Source organism: Oncorhynchus mykiss, chromosome 15 (genome assembly GCF_057628025.1).
Source record: "Oncorhynchus mykiss isolate SJ-2025 chromosome 15, ASM5762802v1, whole genome shotgun sequence".
Classification (NCBI taxonomy): Eukaryota; Metazoa; Chordata; class Actinopteri; order Salmoniformes; family Salmonidae; genus Oncorhynchus; species Oncorhynchus mykiss.
The window spans coordinates 70,621,868-70,642,378 of NC_143036.1; the positions used below are offsets into that span (position 1 = coordinate 70,621,868).

The window sequence follows — 20,511 nt, forward strand, 5'->3', positions numbered from 1 at the left end:
ATTCCTACATCTAGTGGAATAGTGAAGAGTGGAGGCTGTTGTAGCAGCAGGGGGGGGGCTCCATATTAATGTCCATGATTATGGAATGAGATGTTTAGTGAACAGGTGTCCACATACTTTTAGTCATGTAGTGTATGTGAAATTGCACATTGATAGAAATATCACTATCCTAGATGATAAAAAGAGTCTGATTTATTATGTTGTTCCTCTCCATTCTGATTCGCTATCATTTCATTTGTTTTATCTGATCACACTATTCATTGAATTTTCCCGAGGCTATCATACAAAATTCATATAGCCTATAGACTAAAGGTATATCATGCGCAGTATGACACATAATCATTTGGAAAATCCAATGATATAGCCTATAGATAGACTATAGACCTAGTATCATGCGCAATATGACACATAATCAGTTGGAAAATCCAATGAATTTGTTAGGGGTAGGATACATATTTTCCTTATATCACGGTGCATATTTTGTTTCATGTTGATATGATACAATGCCAGAATGTGTGCATAAATAAATGGACAGAATGTTTGAATGAATGAAAAATGAATCATACCTTTCTTAAATGAAAACGTATACAACCTCGACCTGAATTATATGTTCTTAACTAATGTAAGAATACGCTCATTGGATAAAATATTCTTGTTCCAAAAAATTCATTTGCTAGATATTTCTGCCTGATTTCGAACGCAAATCTGGTGCTGCTAATCCACCCTTGTGTAGCGGATTACGACGCATTAATCTTTCTGGGATGGAAAGGACACCACACAACACCATTTACCCTAAAAAATATAAACCAGTAGGCAAAGATGTTTATACATTGGTTTTAGGTTAGATAGTCTATAATATATTGATATGTTTAGACGGCTGGATATTTGGTGCAGGCTATGGCTACATGCAATTGTTAATAAATACAATGAAATAGGCTACAACAAATTCATTAGATTATATACAATTTAAATATTCATTTAAAATGATAGCCCATATTTAATATGAAAGGCTACTCTTTAGGGTCCATTTCTCACACGATGCAATTACTGAAATAATATCAGATGATAATAATGGAGTCTCCATATACAACTACGGGGGTATCATTGTCAATATACATTTTGAATATATATATATATATATATATATATATATATATATATATATTGGTATATATTAGCAATATATAGATATATTTGCCTGAATCGAAAATGATGGTGATGATGCAATATTGGTGCAGAATATTGCACTACCATTGGGCATCTGCGGCACTGCTATCCAAAAATAATTTGAATAACATACAGTAGACTTGAAGGAAAACTCGACATCAAAGCATGAGGACTTCATCAACACCAATAGTGTTTTAGATATTATTTCAATTTTCCTTCTAAGCAGTCTTTTGTAAAAAATAATAATGTATAGCTTGAGGTTGTAAGTTGTGTGTGTGTGTGTGTGTGTGTGTGTGTGTGTGTGTGTGTGTGTGTGTGTGTGTGTGTGTGTGTACCTGTATATGTGGACTGGGAGGCCTTTTTAATCAGTAGGTCATCCATTAATAAAGACCTGGGATCAATGTGCAGTAGGCCCCGACTGTGCCCCTGAAACTGAGCTGGAAACCTGAGAGAGTCTGCTGCCTGCCTGCCTGCTACCCAGCCCCAGCCAGAGAAACCCTGCCAGTTTGCATGGTGTTACATTCACCCATGGGGATGTCATTTCATCCAGCTGGGACCGGCACCCAGTCTCCTGACTGCCAGGCTCAGATGAGAGAGGGAAAAGCCGTCTTGTAGTTGTACTTTCATCACTAGTAGGCCTAGGCTTAGAGTTAACTCGTTTCTAGCCTCAAACAGCCTGGGGAGGAGGTTGGACTTAAACATGCATGTATTTGAAGCCAGGTCTGGTGTGAAATGCTGTTTGGGTGAATACCATTTAAATGATATTAAATGGAAATGGACATAGATGGAGTAGCGTGAACTGAACTGTTGTTTTCAATTCAAATAATCAAAAAGGAACAAAAATAGCTTCTTAGTGAAGAGCCATTTCTCAAGCAAGAATTTAGCTAGAACTGTCTGGAAGTGGTCTGAGTTGGGAGGGGAAAATCAAAATGTAGCTGTTATTGGCAGATGTTTGGAACTCTCTTTCTTATTGGTCTATTAACTACTTTAGCCGCCGCATGGTGATGTCACCATGGAAGGCCAAAATTCCATCCCACCAAAACTGGCTGAAATGTCATGTAGTCTTTTCAAACAGCTCTAACAATTAAATGGCATTATCATCATTTATACAATTTCACAGTATTATTCCAACCTCAGTGTGGACAAATATAAAACACTGGAAAATCACCCATTTGACTGCCCTGGGCTGGGCCTTTAACCATCATTGGGGGACATGCTAAACTGACCCACAATCAGCGTCTACGGGCAACTTCATCCTACTCCGTTATAAACAGAGAGGAGAGAGCATCTGGGCGGTGACCATACCTCAATCCCACTGCGGCATTCTGGGACAGCAGGATTCTGACTCCACACCCTTGTACCAGCATCCTGCATTAAGCTCACAGAGAGCCCCTCCCCCAAGCAGTGCAGCAGGAGATGTGTGCATTGTGCACATGGTTTACAGAATTACATTCTCCCAATCTCAAAATGTTTCTGCAGGTTTCATTCAGTTTGGATGTTTTTAGATTGACACAGTGTGTTAGGTAATGACATTCTGTAACAACATTATACCATGGTTACAGAGTTTGTATTTTATTTAACATTTAAATATACAGTTTAGTCTCACTGACATCAAATCTATTTCACAAGAGAAACCTGTTAGAGGTGGCAGCAGTCACTGAGGACTGTCAGTAGCTCAAAAGATACACACTGATGACTGTCAGTAGCTCAAAAGATACACACTGATGACTGTCAGTAACTCAAAAGATACACACTGATGACTGTCAGTAGCTCAAAAGATACACACTGATGACTGTCAGTAGCTCAAAAGATACACACTGATGACTGTGTAGCTCAAAAGATACACACTGATGACTGTGTAGCTCAAAAGATACACACTGATGACTGTGTAGCTCAAAAGATACACACTGATAACTGTCAGTAGCTCAAAAGATACACACTGATGACTGTCAGTAACTCAAAAGATACACACTGATGACTGTCAGTAACTCAAAAGATACACACTGATAACTGTCAGTAACTCAAAAGATACACACTGATAACTGTCAGTAACTCAAAAGATACACACTGAGGACTGTCAGTAACTCAAAAGATACACACTGATGACTGTCAGTAGCTCAAATGATACACACTGATAACTGTCAGTGGCTCTTGGGTAAAACACATGTATTGACAAAGGAAGGCCGATGTCCTGCAGTCCTTGCCAGTTAGTATCTTTACTCTCAGTATTCAGCTAATGGGTCCACAGGTCATGAGGGCATCATTCACCAACTAGCCTACAGTAGTCGAACCAATAGCAGTCCGTTGTGGAGCCTGGGGGAATTGAGATGGTTTATAATAGCGCCAGAGGCACAGCCCACGGGTCACCTGACCAACAGGGCTCTGCCTCGTCCTATCAGAAGGTCCGTATGAAGTTGTGCATTACGTCATGAAGCCAGGCCCAGGTGGCGCAGCCCTTTTGACCAACGCACTGCGGATAAAGCAGCAGCTCTAAATATTTCATTGAGGAGCTCGGGTTTCTGGACTCTTGGAGGTCAGGCCTGTGGAAGGAAGCCTCTTCCTCCGCCCATCCTCCACAGCTACAGGGAGAAGGTAGGAGGGTGGGGAAGTGGTGTGGAGGCTGGTGTTCTTCCTCTCTGTGTAGGCTGTGGCCTGGTACTGCGTGTTTCAAATCCCACCTCTGAACACACAAGTGCTTGTGACATTGAGCGACGACCAGAGGCATGTCATGATCATTTGTCTGTTTAAAAAGTTCCTCCTCAAGAATATTAGGTTCATGGCTCCCCTGTTTGCAACAATTAAATCAACCGGCAACTGATGTCGACAGTATAACAGTAGTGGTCCTGTATAACTCATGTCTGTGTTGGGGCCTATTGGCAGTAACACATGTCCATCACTGACGTTCCTCCCAGTGTCCGTGTCCCTTTAGAGGAGAGCCCTGGACAGACTGGGGCTTGTCCCTTTAGGAGAGAGCCCTGGACAGGCTGGGGCTTGTCCCTTTAGGGGAGAGCCCTGGACAGGCTGGGGCTTGTCCCTTTAGGGGAGAGCCCTGGACAGACTGGGGCTTGTCCCTTTAGGGGAGAGCCCTGGACAGGTTGGGGCTTGTCCCTTTAGGGGAGAGCCCTGGACAGACTGGGGCTTGTCCCTTTAGGGGAGAGCCCTGGACAGACTGGGTCTTGTCCCTTTAGGGGAGAGCCCTGAACAGGCTGCGGCTTGTCCCTTTAGGGGAGAGCCCTGGACAGACTGGGGCTTGTCCCTTTAGGGGAGAGCCCTGGACAGGCTGGGGCTTGTCCCTTTAGGGGAGAGCCCTGGACAGACTGGGGCTTGTCCCTTTAGGGGAGAGCCCTGGACAGGCTGGGGCTTGTCCCTTTAGGGGAGAGCCCTGGACAGGCTGGGTCTTGTCCCTTTAGGGGAGAGCCCTGGACAGACTGGGGCTTGTCCCTTTAGGGGAGAGCCCTGGACAGGCTGGGGCTTGTCCCTTTAGGGGAGAGCCCTGGACAGACTGGGGCTTGTCCCTTTAGAGGAGAGCCCTGGACAGACTGGGGCTCGTCCCTTTAGGGGAGAGCCCTGGACAGACTGGGGCTTGTCCCTTTAGAGGAGAGCCCTGGACAGGCTGGGGCTTGTCCCTTTAGGGGAGAGCCCTGGACAGGCTGGGGCTTGTCCCTTTAGGGGAGAGCCCTGGACAGACTGGGGCTTGTCCCTTTAGGGGAGAGCCCTGGACAGACTGGGGCTTGTCCCTTTAGGGGAGAGCCCTGGACAGGCTGGTGCTTGTGGGCTAGGACAGGCTGGGCCTTGTGGGCTAGGACAGGCTGGGGCTTGTGGGCTAGGACAGGCTGGTGCTTGTGGGCTAGGACAGGCAGGGGCTTGTGGGCTAGGACAGGCTGGAGCTTGTGGGCTAGGACAGGCTGGGGATTGTGGGCTAGGACAGGCTGGTGCTTGTGGGCTAGGACAGGCTGGGACTTGTGGGCTAGGACAGGCTGGGGCTTGTGGGCTAGGACAGGCTGGGGCTTGTGGGCTAGGACAGGCTGGTGCTTGTGGGCTAGGACAGGCAGGGGCTTGTGGGCTAAGACAGGGGGCATGTTCACAGAGGGAGAACAATGGCGGGGGGTGAGATAGAGGTTTAGAGAGGGAGGCAACAAGAGAGAATAGAGAAAAATAGGGGAAAGAGAGTGAGGGAGTGAAACAGTGAGGTAGAGAGAGAGAGGGAGGGAGTGAAACAGTGAGGTATAGAGAGAGAGGGAGGGAGTGAAACAGTGAGGTAGAGAGAGAGAGGGAGGGAGTGAAACAGTGAGGTATAGAGAGAGGGAGGGAGTGAAACAGTGAGGTAGAGAGAGAGAGGGAGGGAGTGAAACAGTGAGGTATAGAGAGAGAGGGAGGGAGTGAAACAGTGAGGTAGAGAGAGAGAGGGAGGGAGTGAAACAGTGAGGTAGAGAGAGTCAGTGAAATGGAGGTAGCGAGAGTTTTGTTTCCCTGTTTTCCCTTTTGTACTTTAACTACTTGCACATCATTAGAACACTGTATATAGACATATGAACCTTTGTAAGTGTAATGTTTACTGTTCATTTGTTATTGTTTATTTCACTTTTGTTTATGTTTCACTTGCTTTGGCAATGTAGACATACATTTCCCATGCCAATAAAGCCCTTAAATTGAATTGAGAGAGAGGGACGGAGTGAAGGAGGAAGTCACAGAGAGAAAGGTAGGGAGATCTACCTTCAGGTCCCTGTGAGTTCTAGGGGCTCCATCCTCCCTAAAACAACTTAACAGTGAGAAGGAAACGACATATGACACATTTTAATTCTGCTCCTCAGGATTCCAGTGTTCTCATGAAAGCAGACAGAGATAGAAATCTGTAATCTATGTGAGTTTATATTTTTGGGTGGAGGAGATTAATAATGCCTTATAACGTAGAGTTTAGGTACAGCAGTGATAAGGAAAGCAAATTAGTGGAGCAGCGCCATCAACTGGGCTAATGTGGTACTGCAGACGCTTTGGGGATCAAGTGGCATCATGGCAGCTACAAACTAGCCATCCCTTCACAGTAACGTGTCAACCTGGTTATCTACAGTCCAAGCTGGTACATATTCAATAATGATGTGTGGCTCAAGCTTTCTGCTCTTTTATTCAACTATCAACTTGTGAAATACAAAGATTTTTGGTTGCAGTCATTAACAGGTTTCAGCCACCTAGGCCTGGCATACTAGCCTGAACCTCAGGATTCGCTGCACCCTGGCCGTTCATGTGGAAGTTGGAGCGGTTGTCCACATTGTTCGGAGAGTTTGACACAAGTATGCTGTTGTGGGAGAGTGAACTGTAGTAAAAGGCTGCCATCTAGCGGTAATAAAAAGTAAGACAACCATTAAAGGTGTAAGGCCGGGCTCTAACTCTGGTTCATTACAGTTATCTAAAAACTCTACTTTGAGTCGAGGCAGATCAACTCAATAACCGTTCATAAAAGGACTAATAATTCTCTAAATTGAACTTTAAGCTGAAACCAAATGTTGTAGATAGGGTTCATGTGCACAGTTCACTACACGATGAGGGGGAAAACTACTACTGTACACATCTACTCTGGGAGTGTTATAAATACTGGGCTAGATGGGGAAAATCCCCAAACTGAAACACACTGACAGTTTATATACAGTTAATGTTTTATTAAAAAAAAGAACTTACAGAGTATTTATACACAACTATTTATGAGGTTATAATCCTGTAGATAGAGAGCAGTGGAGGCTGCCGGGAGGAGATATAGGAGGTTGGGCTCATTGTAATGGCTGGAATGGTATAAATGGAACAAAGTTGTGGTTTCCATATGTTTGATACCGTTCCATTGATTCCCTTCCAGCCATTACAATGAGCCCATCCTCCTTAAGCTCCTCCCAGCAGCCTCCTCTGACAGAGAGCGTCTGTCTTGTGACAAGCATGCCCACTTCACAATGCAGAGTAAACGAGAGGAGAAAATGTAGAAGAGAGGGGATGAGGGAGGGAGGGAGGAAGAGGACTGAAATTCACATAAGACCAAGGACAGATAAAAAATTAAAAAACACCCTCGACTTTCAAGTAGTAGACAGGTACCAAATACAGTTCCTACAATGTTTTTTTGTTAAGACATTTTCCATGCCGTGTGTCCAATGTCCCCTGTAGTGAAAGCAATAGGACTGTGTCTGGGTGTGGTGCATTCCACTCTGGAGAAGCACAAAGACAGAACGTGAGGTGCACATGATGAATCGAGCCCCTCCACACCAGGTGCATGCAAGACAAGTGCATGGGAGAGGTACAGTACAGTCAACACAGGGGTCAGGGGTGACGCCACGAAACAGGACTAGGGGGGGAGCCGATGGTTGATCAGATGGAAGCCAGGCCTCTACTTTCCCCTCTAATGTAATAGTCTGGACAGAAGCCACCAGCTGAGTCCCTCAGTAATGACTTCACTACCCACAAAGTGTGGTTGGGTGTGTGTGTGGGGCTATGTACCACTATGTGGTTTGGCCCCCTCCCACCTCGATATTACTTGGAACAGGTTGACTTGGACAGTGTTGATTGTGTGTTGGGGGGAAATTAGATCTCACATTGGGTCAGTGTTGATAGTGTGTTGGGGGGGAATTAGATCTCACATTGGGTCAGTGTTGATAGTGTGTTGGGGGGGAATTAGATCTCACATTGGGTCAGTGCTGATAGTGTGTTGGAGGAAATTAGATCTCACATTGGGTCAGTGTTGATAGTGTGTTGGGGGGGAATTAGATCTCACATTGGGTCAGTGATGATAGTGTGTTGGGGGGGAATTAGATCTCACATTGGGTCAGTGTTGATAGTGTGTTGGGGGGAATTAGATCTCACATTGGGTCAGTGTTGATAGTGTGTTGGGGGGGAATTAGATCTCACATTGGGTCAGTGCTGATAGTGTGTTGGGGGGGAATTAGATCTCACATTGGGTCAGTGTTGATAGTGTGTTGGGGGGGAATTATATCTCACATTGGGTCAGTGTTGATAGTGTGTTGGGGGGGAATTATATCTTACATTGGGTCAGTGTTGATAGTGTGTTGGGGGGGAATTAGATCTCACATTGGGTCAGTGCTGATAGTGTGTTGGGGGGGAATTAGATCTCACATTGGGTCAGTGTTGATAGTGTGTTGGGGGGGAATTAGATCTCACATTGGGTCAGTGTTGATAGTGTGTTGGGGGGGAATTAAATCTCACATTGGGTCAGTGTTGATAGTGTGTTAGGGGAAATTAGATCTCACATTGGGTCAGTGTTTATAGTGTGTCAGGGGAAATTAGATCTCATTGGTACACCTATGGTCTAATGTATTTAAAAGAGCGAGGGGCTAAAAATCTAATCAAGCAGTAAAACTTTCACAATCTTTTCAAAAATAATGTTGAATCAAAGTTGCAACGGAAGCACACTCATGTTTATTGGAGATTTTTGGATTGTAAGTGTCATTGAGTCCTCGACTTGGGAATTAAAAACAAGCAGAAAAACAAAGGTTATAAATAGTCCTCATCACTGAATTAGTTTGGGGGGAATAAAAAAAAAAGAGTGAAAGAAAACAAAACTGTTTCCCATAGCAACAGACCACAGCTGAGTACATGTCGTCTTTGGATCACCCTGTTTGTGGGAACATTGACACTTCTGCTTGAAAATAAAACAACATAGTTATAACAAGGACAACACTCTTTAAAAATACCGAAAAATCACATTTTCTCCCCTATGCAAGTGTCCAAACACAAAATGGCCTCCATTGCCCTTCTCCACTTATTCTGATGGGATTTATTTCTTTCTTTTTCACTTTAGTACAATACTGCATAAATGTGGAAAAAACAGAATCATTAAATCCAAACTGAATAATTAAAACAGAAAGAAAGTTCAAGTTCTAATTCTCTTCAGCATGACACAATTTGGCTGAAGCCTAAGTACATACACCTTTGTTTTAACAGCGGTGCCTGTAAATGATTTGATTAAAAACGAGAAAGGAAAGCGAAGGTTTCAATATAGAGTGAATAAATATAGGCAGCTCAGGAAACGGCAGAAGCCAAATTGCAAAGTACTCTGCTGCGTATCCTTGTGACATCATTCTGTTTTTGCAGGCTCCATTTGGCCTGTGAGGAAACATGGGAACCCCAAACCCACTTTCCTGTCTTACACCAGGCAATGGATTGGAACCCAATCCATAGTTGACCATCTTTATCCAGGAGCCTTGAACAGTCAAGCTTTTAGGGAACACTGAAATTAAAAACAAGGAAAAACATGGTCTCCCATCCAAGCTCTATCCCAATGTGGCCTTGATCACACTGCACATTGTCTGATACTTTCATCGGGCCCAATGCTTTTGTTTTGCACAGACTATCATACATTCAGTCTAGTTTCTCCACCAGTCAATTCATTGCCATTGTCTGGAATCACTCTCACGTTGATCTGTACATCTCTGAAGGGGACCAGCAGGTATAGATCCATGTTATATCTGATGTAAACCCTACAATGGACATTACCTTCAAACTTAAAATCAGCTATTGTTGTTTTAGTTATCAGACCCATACATGTCTTTAGTTGAAGACACCGCCCAGTAAACTAACTATCGCTACATCAAGTCAAAAACACATATCATAGTTTAGCGCGAGCAATAGGCAAAGTTGGTCATTTCAACAATGTTAGCCAAAAAAAGACCTGCAGATATCCCCCCCTGCATTTTCCCCCCATCTAAGAGTGAAGGGTAACCCATGTAAATCACTAAGCCTTGTACACAACGCAACTCAATACTTCAGACAGTAGCCACACAAGCAGTACTACTTTAGTTGAGCCCTATACTAGCCTAGCGCAATACAGACCAACACAACATCACTTCTGGATCATGCCCAAACTGTACAGAATGATGTCCCCCCCACCCAAAAAAAATCCTGTCTTTGCCACCAAAATAAACAAGGTCCAAATCATCTAGGAGGGAGGAGTTTGTAGGAAATAAAACCTTGTGCTTTTATTTTTTTTATACAAAAATGCTTCTTGTGATTTTTTTCTACGTTCCTTTAACTTTTATTTTCTTTTACAAAAACAGATCAGAGGAGGATCTGTTGGGTGTCTGTGCTGTAGCCGGTGAGGTCGGCCACTTCTACCTCACTTTCCAACACATCAGCGTTCAATCCCTCCTTCTGGGCAGTATTCACCCCTAACAAACTTCAGTGGATACATAATACCTATGGCGTTCCAGGAAGTGACGTACTTCTCTAAAGGGGTACAGGTATTCCGACAGCCACACCAGCTCGGACAGGCTCAGAGCGATGTCAGCGCTTTGACTGACGCGCTGGCTGGGTTCATAAGGCTCTAATGAGAAAGGTGAAGTATCACTGTACAAGCTAGGTGCTGCACACACACACCATAGGCAGCTCCTAACTCCAGCCAAATGAAAAGCACAAATGACAAATGAACACCAGAAAAACAACATTGGTAAAAGAAAATAGATATTGAAGCTGCAATTCCCCTCTTTCATATTACTTTAAAATACCCAATCATCTGTCTAGGAGGACAAGTCGACAGCCAACGCCAGCAGGGTGATGTATCCAATTAAAATCTAATCCAGACAGGTACGAATTCAGCTGAAGACATGGACCATAATTGCCATGACCATGAACATGACCTAACTCTCTAGTTCCTCTTCTTCAACACATTCATGAGATAAAGAGAAGGGAAATCCCCCGGTGCCCACCTCCCACCTCTTATTCAGCCCAGCCCATAGAGCTAGTCTCCATTTTGTCCGGTTGTTGGTGCAGTGAGGGTAAGGCCGAAGGTCACCGGGTCAAAGGGGACATTCCAACTACCGGTGGAATGTGGGGACTGCTAAGTCCAACACACCTTTACAGGGATTGAAGGAGGAGAACGCGACTGGGACATGGCAAAAACACAAAGCAGGTGGTGTGTGATATACGCCGAGGCTTGATATCCACAAAAATCCTTGTTTTAGCAATAATAATAATAATAATAAAATAAAATAAAAAAATCAACTTATATGATGAATATGATGTCTGCTTTCTCATGGTTAGGAAATCATACAGTCTGTGGTTTTAAAGGGGAGTTGTCTCCCATCACTACAACTCCATATCCTGGGCTTCGTCTTCAGAGAAATCCGACATGGAGCTTTCCGATGAGGAATCGCCCTGGCCCTCCTCCTGCTCCTTGAGAGCCTCCTCTGTTGCATATTTCTGGATGTACTCTGTGGAGAGCAAGGCAGCAGGGTCAGTAAGACTCAACCTCGTTGGCTAATAGCTCCGAGCCAGGGAGCAGACAGGCACTTTAAAAACAGGGAACAAAGCAACATCCAGGAGTGATAGACAAGACACACACACTTTACCCTATCAAATCTGAACAAAGGGTAGACTATGGCTGAAGGCTGGGATATCTACTTCACATGATCAAATAGTAATAAAACTAAATGCACAAACAAAACAAAAATGTAGCTGCTGTATGTCAAAGTATATTATTGACCAGTATTAATTTCATTACTGAGCCTCCTGATTCTACATGGACCCATTCATTACACAACGTTTGAAATGAACTGCACTCCTGAATTCCCTTGAGACAGACAACACTGAGAAAGCAAGGCGTAGGGAGAGAAGCGTACCTTTGATTTTCTGTTTGTACTCCTCTGGTCGGTGGAGGTACATGGCGGCCGCGTCTCCGTTCAGCGGGTCGATGGGGTTGGGGTAAGCCAGCAGCTGAGGCAGGAACGACTCAAAGATATTGGTGAGATCTGTGGGAGTGGACGAGAGAGGCAGAGAGAGACAGAACAGAATGTTATCGATAAAACAGGGCACAATGAACATACATATGACTCTTTTACAATTAAAGCATTCTTAAAACAAACATCCTTTCTGACATAACTGGATAGGTGATAGTTATGTAATAGAACACTAGCTTACATACAATCATTTTAGGATTGGGCCTCTATGTAAAAATAAAATAAAAATCCTGCCGGAGGAAGGACTTTCCACTAGACATACGGTTGCAGGCCTTGCTTTGTCTCTGCAAGAAAATTAGCACTCAACGGAAAATGGGCAATGCTGCAGATGTCTACTGGGTGCAATGTTTTATATTCACACTAGATGACCCCTAGGGGGTGCTGTTTTGAAGCCACCACACCTCCATCTTGGAACTCCCCCACCATTGGAAGCTATAGAAATGCACGTATTAATGTCTACATTTGTTTTTACCACGTTTACTCTTACAGACTTTTAATTATATTATGTGAGCTAAACATAATAAAAAACATTTTTTTCCCTTAAAGTATATTTTTTAAGATTATTAATATTATTGTCCCCACGACAACAACAAAATCTTTAAAATACATGTCATCTTGTCCTTGAAACATTTAATTGAAATACTGTAGAATTCCAGTCATTCTTATGGAGGACTGCTCCTACTGGGGAGTGCCAATATGGCCGACCGGTGGCTTCAAAACCTCTCGATGGTTAATACACAGCATCAGCAATCCAAGGTTTATATACATTGACTAGGTGTCACTATTGGTTAAGTACAAATATGAGGAGAAAATACATTACTGGGTAAAACTGTAGACTGACTGTAACCCAGTGTATGTTCCCTACCCACAATCAGGACCTAGGCCTAGAGTAGACAATGCTTCACTGATTGGCTTGTTTTTGTCCCAAGCCCTCCCCTACAGTTCTGGAAATGTAATTTGTTAGAGCTCTCAAAGTCCATTACACTGCTGGAAGCCCACAATAGCCAAATCAAACATATTAGCTAATCAACTTGAGTGATTAATCTCGAACAACAAAGCCGCAGTCCAAAACACACAGAGCGAACCCTGTGTGGAATGAACCAGGAGGTTTCAGAACTTCAATAATTCAGTAATCTTCTGATAAGAAATCCATATGAAGGGGGGAGACAGAGACAACCAGTGCGGTTTTGTTCTCTCAGCTGAAGAGTTGTTCATTATTAGTGTCAGGAGAAGCAGCTAGGCTGTCTGTTTTCTGACTTTGCTGGCTCAGGCTATTACCTTGTTAGCCTTCTAGCACCAGTAAGAGGATTACAGGAGAACTGACCGTGCTGCCTCCTACATGAAGCCACACCCACCAGTAAAAGGATTACAGGAGAACTGACCGCGCTGCCTCCTACATGAAGCCACACCCACCAGTAAGAGGATTACAGGAGAACTGACCGCGCTGCCTCCTACATGAAGCCACACCCACCAGTAAGAGGATTACAGGAGAACTGACCGCGCTGCCTCCTACATGAAGCCACACCCACCAGTAAGAGGATTACAGGAGAACTGACCGCGCTGCCTCCTACATGAAGCCACACCCACCAGTAAGAGGATTACAGGAGAACTGACCGTGCTGCGCTCCTACATGAAGCCATACCCACCAGTAAGAGGATTACAGGAGAACTGACCGCGCTGCCTCCTACATGAAGCCACACCCACCACTTTTTACACTTGTTTCTCCAGTGACGCCAGCGGTCGCGTTTGTGTTTTCTTTTACACTGGACAGGGGAGCCGTGGCCCATGTGTCCGTGTCTCACATACGCATAGACAAAAACACAAATTCACCTACACACACCTCCAAGCCCTGAGCCACCCCACTCACCGTAAAGGGCTGTCCACGTCTGGTTGATGACATCTAAACACACTGTTCCTGACCTGGAGATGAGAGAAGGGGTTAAGAGGAGGCTCTCAGACACTTCCTCTCTACACAACACGAGGAGCACCCCAAAGTGAGGTTGGTGGATGATGGGAATTACATTCCTTAGAAATGACCCACTGAAATGCTTGAGGCAGTGTTTTCATCATGAGTGTTTTGATGATTTGTATTCACGCCAGATTATTATGGTCAGTTAACGTAAAGGATCAGCCTGTTGTTCTGTGCTTTAGATCCTCCAGTGGCCCCTCTCACCATTTGATCTGGGAGACGAGCCAAACAAACCATTGATGTCCTTCAATGGAAATTCAATGAAATAGAATTAGATTACGTTACGAGACCTTAGAGATGGGTATGCAGGTGGGGTCATCAGCAGATGCTTGCGGAAGCTCATTAGCTATTCATTCTTATTTACGGGTTAGGGTCAAAAGGTTAGGGCCAGGGTTAAGGTCAGGGCTGGTGGTTTAACTTCTTTGGGACAGGGGACAGCATTTTCACATCCGGATGAAAAGCGTGTCCAAAGTAAACGGCCTGCTAATCAGACCCAGAAGCTAGGATATGCATATTATTAGTAGATTTGGATAGAAAACACTTAAGTTCCTAAAACTGTTTGAATCATGTCTGTGTGTATAACAGAATTTATTTGGCAGGCAAAACCCAGAGGACAAACCGTTTAGATTCTTTTTTTTTTGGAGGTCACTCTTTTCAATGGTTTTCATTGGGAATACAGATTTCTAAATTGACTTTCCTGCAGTTCCTATCACTTCCACTGGATGTCAACAGTCTTTAGAAATTGGTTGAGTTTTTTTCTTTGAGAAATGAAGAAGTAACACTGTTCAGAATGAGGCTCGAGGGAAGTGTACTCTGTGTTAGAGGTGCGTGACCTGAAAGCACACTCCACTTTGTTTTCCTCCAGTATTGAACACAGATCATCCCATCTTCAATTTTATTGATTATTTACATAAAAAAATACCTAAAGTTGTATTACAAAAGTAGTTTGAAATGTTTGGTTAATGCTCACAGGTAGTGAGCATTAGTTGGAACCAGTGTTTTTCTGGATCAAACGCGCCAAATAAATTAACATTTTGGATATATATTTAAGGAATTAATCAAATAAAAATACAATTTGTGATGTTTATGGGACATATTGGAGTGCCAACAGAAGAAGCTCGTCAAAGGTAAGGCATTAATTAGGGTTGAAATATGCTTTTCTCTTTGTTTACTGGGGTGCTATCCTCAGATAATAGCATCGTTTGCTTTCGCCGTAAAGCATTTTTTAAATCTGACATGTCAGCTGGATTCACAAGTGTAGCTTTAATTTGGTATATTGAATGTGTGATTTCATCAGTTTAATTTTTATAGTAATTTATTTGAATTTGGCGCTCTGCATTGTCACTGGATGTTGGCCAGGTGGGACGCTACCGTCCCACATATCCCAGAGAGGTTCAGATAGATGTGATTAGAAAAGCTCCCTGCTGCCATTGGTTCCAGCAACACAAGACAAGGTTAAGGTGATGAGTCTCATGAGAGGGCACCCGCTACTATTTCAGTGTTCCTTTCAAATCAGAAGTTGTGATCAACTTACGCTTCATCGATGTTGGGATGGAAGATTTTATTCATGAATCCTGCAAACGAAAGAGAAAAACAATACGCAAGTCAACTACAGATGTTACGGGTTACTTCTAGTAACAGGGAGCCGTACTACAACGACTGACCCTGTAAAACTGCACCTATCCCGTGTTTGTGACAATAACAATACATATCTATCTATATATTTTTTGTGTGTGTCAACTGAGAAATGAACCCCCAATGGCTCTATGCCATCCCCCTACCTATTGATGGGGATTTGAAAGGGTATTTGTCCGGTAGATCTACTCGCACCTTCCATACGCCCCCCTCGTACGCTGCTGGATGGGAGGAGACAGAGAGAGAAGGGAGATAAGACATGCTACAAGAAAAGATCACATGCACATCCACTGTCTTTGAGCAGCCGCTGGACATCAATACAGTAAATGGTAGAATTAGAGACTCTGCAGGTGGCAATCTAGACCTATGAGACTCTGCAGGTGGCAATCTAGACCCATGAGACTCTGCAGGTGGCAATCTAGACCCATGAGACTCTGCAGGTGGCAATCTAGACCCATGAGACTCTGCAGGTGGCAATCTAGACCCATGAGACTCTGCAGGTGGCAATCTAGACCCATGAGACTCTGCAGGTGGCAATCTAGACCCATGAGACTCTGCAGGTGGCAATCTAGACCCATGAGACTCTGCAGGTGGCAATCTAGACCCATGAGACTCTGCAGGTGGCAATCTAGACCTATGAGACTCTGCAGGTGGCAATCTAGACCTATGAGACTCTGCAGGTGGCAATCTAGACCTATGAGACTCTGCAGGTGGCAATCTAGACCTATGAGACTCTGCAGGTGGCAATCTAGACCTATGAGACTCTGCAGGTGGCAATCTAGACCTATGAGACTCTGCAGGTGGCAATCTAGACCTATGAGACTCTGCAGGTGGCAATCTAGACCTATGAGACTCTGCAGGTGGCAATCTAGACCTATGAGACTCTGCAGGCGGCAATCTAGACCTATGAGACTCTGCAGGCGGCAATCTAGACCTATGAGACTCTGCAGGTGGCAATCTAGACCTATGAGACTCTGCAGGTGGCAATCTAGACCTATGAGACTCTGCAGGTGGCAATCTAGACCTATGAGACTCTGCAGGTGGCAATCTAGACCTATGAGACTCTGCAGGTGGCAATCTAGACCTATGAGACTCTGCAGGTGGCAATCTAGACCTATGAGACTCTGCAGGTGGCAATCTAGACCTATGAGACTCTGCAGGTGGCAATCTAGACCTATGAGACTCTGCAGGTGGCAATCTAGACCTATGAGACTCTGCAGGTGGCAATCTAGACCTATGAGACTCTGCAGGTGGCAATCTAGACCTATGAGACTCTGCAGGTGGCAATCTAGACCTATGAGACTCTGCAGGTGGCAATCTAGACCTATGAGACTCTGCAGGTGGCAATCTAGACCTATGAGACTCTGCAGGTCGCAATCTAGACCTATGAGACTCTGCAGGTCGCAATCTAGACCCATGGTGCCATGTGGTTGATTGGTGACCAACATTTTCACCAATAAACCACATTAGGAACATAGGCACCGCAGATTGCATTCTTTTTCCCACACATGTGCATAGACATCATGTAGGATTCATGGGTTCACAGTATCTGGTATTTAAAAATAAAATAAAAAACTGTATTTGAGTATTTTCAAATGCATAGCCCAAAACAAGTACTTATGAGTATTTGAATGGTTATTTGTCAAAAAAACAAAAAAAATAGTTGACAGCATTTTCAAATACACGGGAGTGTATTTGAGTATATCAACTACTTTCCAAGTGTATTTCCAAATACATTAAAATATTCAACAACTTGTCTTTTCAAATGTAAGATATGAATACTTTGAATGCATGTGAAAGTAATTGAGATCTGAAATAGTAATTCAACCCAGGTCTGGTAGGCTTATGTACTAATGACATTGAGGGAGATACTTAATATGAGTACAGGGATTACAGCAGAGACTTAACCACAGAAACACTATGGACTTGACACTGCAAGGCTGTAGCCCTTCACAATGGTTAGAGGAACAGTGGTTCTCTATACCACTGACATCAACAGTGGTTCTCTATACCACTGACATCAACAGTGGTTCTCTATACCACTGACATCAACAGTGGTTCTCTATACCACTGACATCAACAGTCAGAGGAGCAGTCTTCTCCACACCACTGACATCAACAGTCAGAGGAGCAGTCTTCTCCACACCACTGACATCAACAGTCAGATGAACAGTCTTCTCCACACCACTGACATCAACAGTCAGAGGAGCAGTCTTCTCCACACCACTGACATCAACAGTCAGATGAACAGTCTTCTCCATACCACTGACATCAACAGTCAGATGAACAGTCTTCTCCACACCACTGACATCAACAGTTAGAGGAGCAGTCTTCTCCACACCACTGACATCAACAGTCAGATGAACAGTCTGCTCCACACTACTGATTTCCATACCACTGGCATTGATTTTCCTTTGATTCTACACAGTAATGTACTTTAGCCACAGGCAGCGAAGAGCTGTTTACTTCCAGATCAATCTCCATTATATAAAGACATCCCATGACTGGGTCCCAATAGAGAGGGCTTGTGTGGGTCCAGAACTACCAGAATACCAGGTGCAGAACCAGAGGGTCGTGCCCAACTGGAACGGGACAGCACATGCATATACACACACACAGAGAAAACAGACACTAGTGTACACACTCCAAAGAGAAATTTCCCAGAATGCGGTTGTATGCATCATAACAACACAAACTTCCTCTCTATTGCTGTGCAATCAGGGGAGGGCTTGGTGGTACAGACATTGTGAAAAACATGGTGAGAAGAATCACCACCTACACCTTCTGTACAGGCCACGTTCCAATCCATTTCACACCCTGCCCTCGAACTTCACTCATGCATTCAGACCAGGAGGCGGACATTCCTGTGGCAGCTGACCTGAGGGCTTCAGTCCAACAGGACCATCATAACTCAATCTCTGTTGTGGTACTTTTATGAGTAAACTTCAGACATGATAGTGATTCATGGCATATGAACAAACACTTGAAACCTGTGATAGTTAGTGGTTTTTTCATTTCAAAGTCAACGTTTGTCAGACGCTTTCAGACCTCAGTGGTTTAGTCCGGGATTCATTTTGTAATGAACTAGGAGATCACTTTAACAATGGAGAATGTCTTTAGTTATTTGATTAGGGGCGAGACTTCAAAATGGCATCTTGAACAGAAGGCGGTTAATAGGTAAATAGGACAGAAACATTTCCATAACATAAAATACACTTACTTCCTTGTTGTCCATAAAACTTCACTACAAATTCATTGAGTCCACTGAGGATTGTGACTTCGTGCTTGCTCTCGATGCTGTGTAGAAGGAGGTTAAGGATAATGGATATTGGACACACTGGATTTGAATTACAAAACAACCTGAAACGCTAGCGGAGGTGGCTGCAGTTAAATAAATAATACAATCTCTCATTTCTCTTTGTTTTGGGTCACATAAATGTTTGACCTCATTAATATGATAATGCACCTTCTGATGGGGAAAACGCTTTCTCTGTGAAATGTCACCACAAGCTTCCTCACAGGAGAGTTGAGAACACTATAAACGGGTTGGTCGTTTAGCAACAAAACCAACTATGGACCAAAACTGACCGGTTGGCTTAGATTGTTGACAACATGTAAACTATTTTGGGCGGCAGGTAGCCTAGTTGTTAGAGCGTTGGGCCAGTAACCGAAAGGTTGCTGGATCGAATCCCTGAGCTGACAAGGTAAAAATATGTCGTTCTGCCCCTGTATTTTATTTAAACCACTGTTAAACCACTGTTCCCAGGTAGGCCGACACAGTAAATAAGTATTTGTTCATAACTGACTTGCCTAGTTAAATAAAGGTTAAATAAAATACAAATAAAGCCTCTATTGTTTATTGAAAACAAATACATTTGCAAAATGAGCATTTGTCTCAAACACTTTGTTACAGTTGGTTTGCTAGCTAGCGAATTTTTGCCAAATTAGCATAGAGGTGACAGTCAAAACACCTCAATACAAGACATGGTATCGAGAACAAGATGGAACTAGCTGAAACGAGCCACCTACGATTCTCCACATGGCAGCATGTCATTGTAGTTAGCTATTTGGCCATCCAAAACCATACCACCCCCCCCCCATTTAAGCATGTGCATCATTGTCAGCTAACTGGTCTATCCGACCTCTCTCTCTCTCTCTCTCTCCAGCTCAATGAGACTAGAATAGCTTGTAAGAGGTAATGATAACCAATCAAAGGGAACAAAATCCACGGAGGCTTTCCTCGACTCTGATCTGTCAGTAGGTCTATGAAATCAACGTTAACAATTAGCTGGATTATTAGGTTTCCTTCATATCCACACACGTGCGCGCCATGCCACCCACACACCTCTGCTGATCCAGACGTGTTGCCCATCCACTCAAACAGATAATAGTCCTCTCTTATTTCTGTTGTTATCTCTAGTTCTCCAGGAAAGGGAGCCCAACCACCAGATCAGACTCCAGTTTTCAAAAACACACACACACCCCTCACTAGTCAACATGATACAGTACAGACAGGAAAAGACAGTAAGATCCAGAGACAACTGGTTTTACCACACTGCTACTGTTGTCAACCTGGCCTTTACCACACTGCTACTGTTCTCATCTGGGGGCTGGGAGCAGTTTACAGCACACATACACTTTTTTTTTTTTACCTAAATTTAACTAGGCAGGTCAGTTAAGAACAAATTCTCATTGACAATGACGGCCTACGAACAGTGGGTCACCTTGTTCAGGGGCAGAACGACAGCTTTTTAGCTTATCAGCTCGGGGATTCGATCTAGCAACCTTTCGTTTACTGGCCCAACACTCTAACCACTAGGCTTCCTGCCGCCCCATAAGTCAAGCTCTGCAGATCTACAACACGTTTCAATAGAGTGAGAATCAAATGCTTCCAACAACTGGTGTTCTGTTGCTTTGTGTGGTGTTGTCTTTAACTGGTTATGTAAAGGGATTATGAGATTTGCCAATCTCTAGCCTGGTCCATAATCTGCATCTTTAGGCAACAGTCCTGGTGCT

General features: G+C 43.9%; 1 protein-coding gene across 3 annotated transcripts in view; it reads right to left on the bottom strand.

Annotated features, from left to right (window-relative positions):
• Positions 1–6,806: 6,806 nt before the first annotated feature.
• LOC110490613 (ubiquitin-conjugating enzyme E2 H) overlaps positions 6,807–20,511 on the bottom strand; it is a 32,590-nt gene continuing 18,885 nt past the window's right edge. The window contains exons 2-7 of one of the 3 annotated variants that reach the window (XM_036945094.2): positions 18,716–18,792; positions 15,642–15,716; positions 15,395–15,434; positions 13,759–13,811; positions 11,775–11,903; positions 6,807–11,366 (exon numbers count right to left, since the gene is read on the bottom strand). In XM_036945094.2, coding sequence (XP_036800989.1) covers positions 11,242–11,366; positions 11,775–11,903; positions 13,759–13,811; positions 15,395–15,434; positions 15,642–15,716; positions 18,716–18,792 — 499 coding nt within the window. In that variant the 3' untranslated portion in view covers positions 6,807–11,241. The remainder of the gene's footprint in view (positions 11,367–11,774; positions 11,904–13,758; positions 13,812–15,394; positions 15,435–15,641; positions 15,717–18,715; positions 18,793–20,511) is intronic. The other 2 variants (XM_036945095.2, XM_090200963.1) reach the window with 2 other exon arrangements.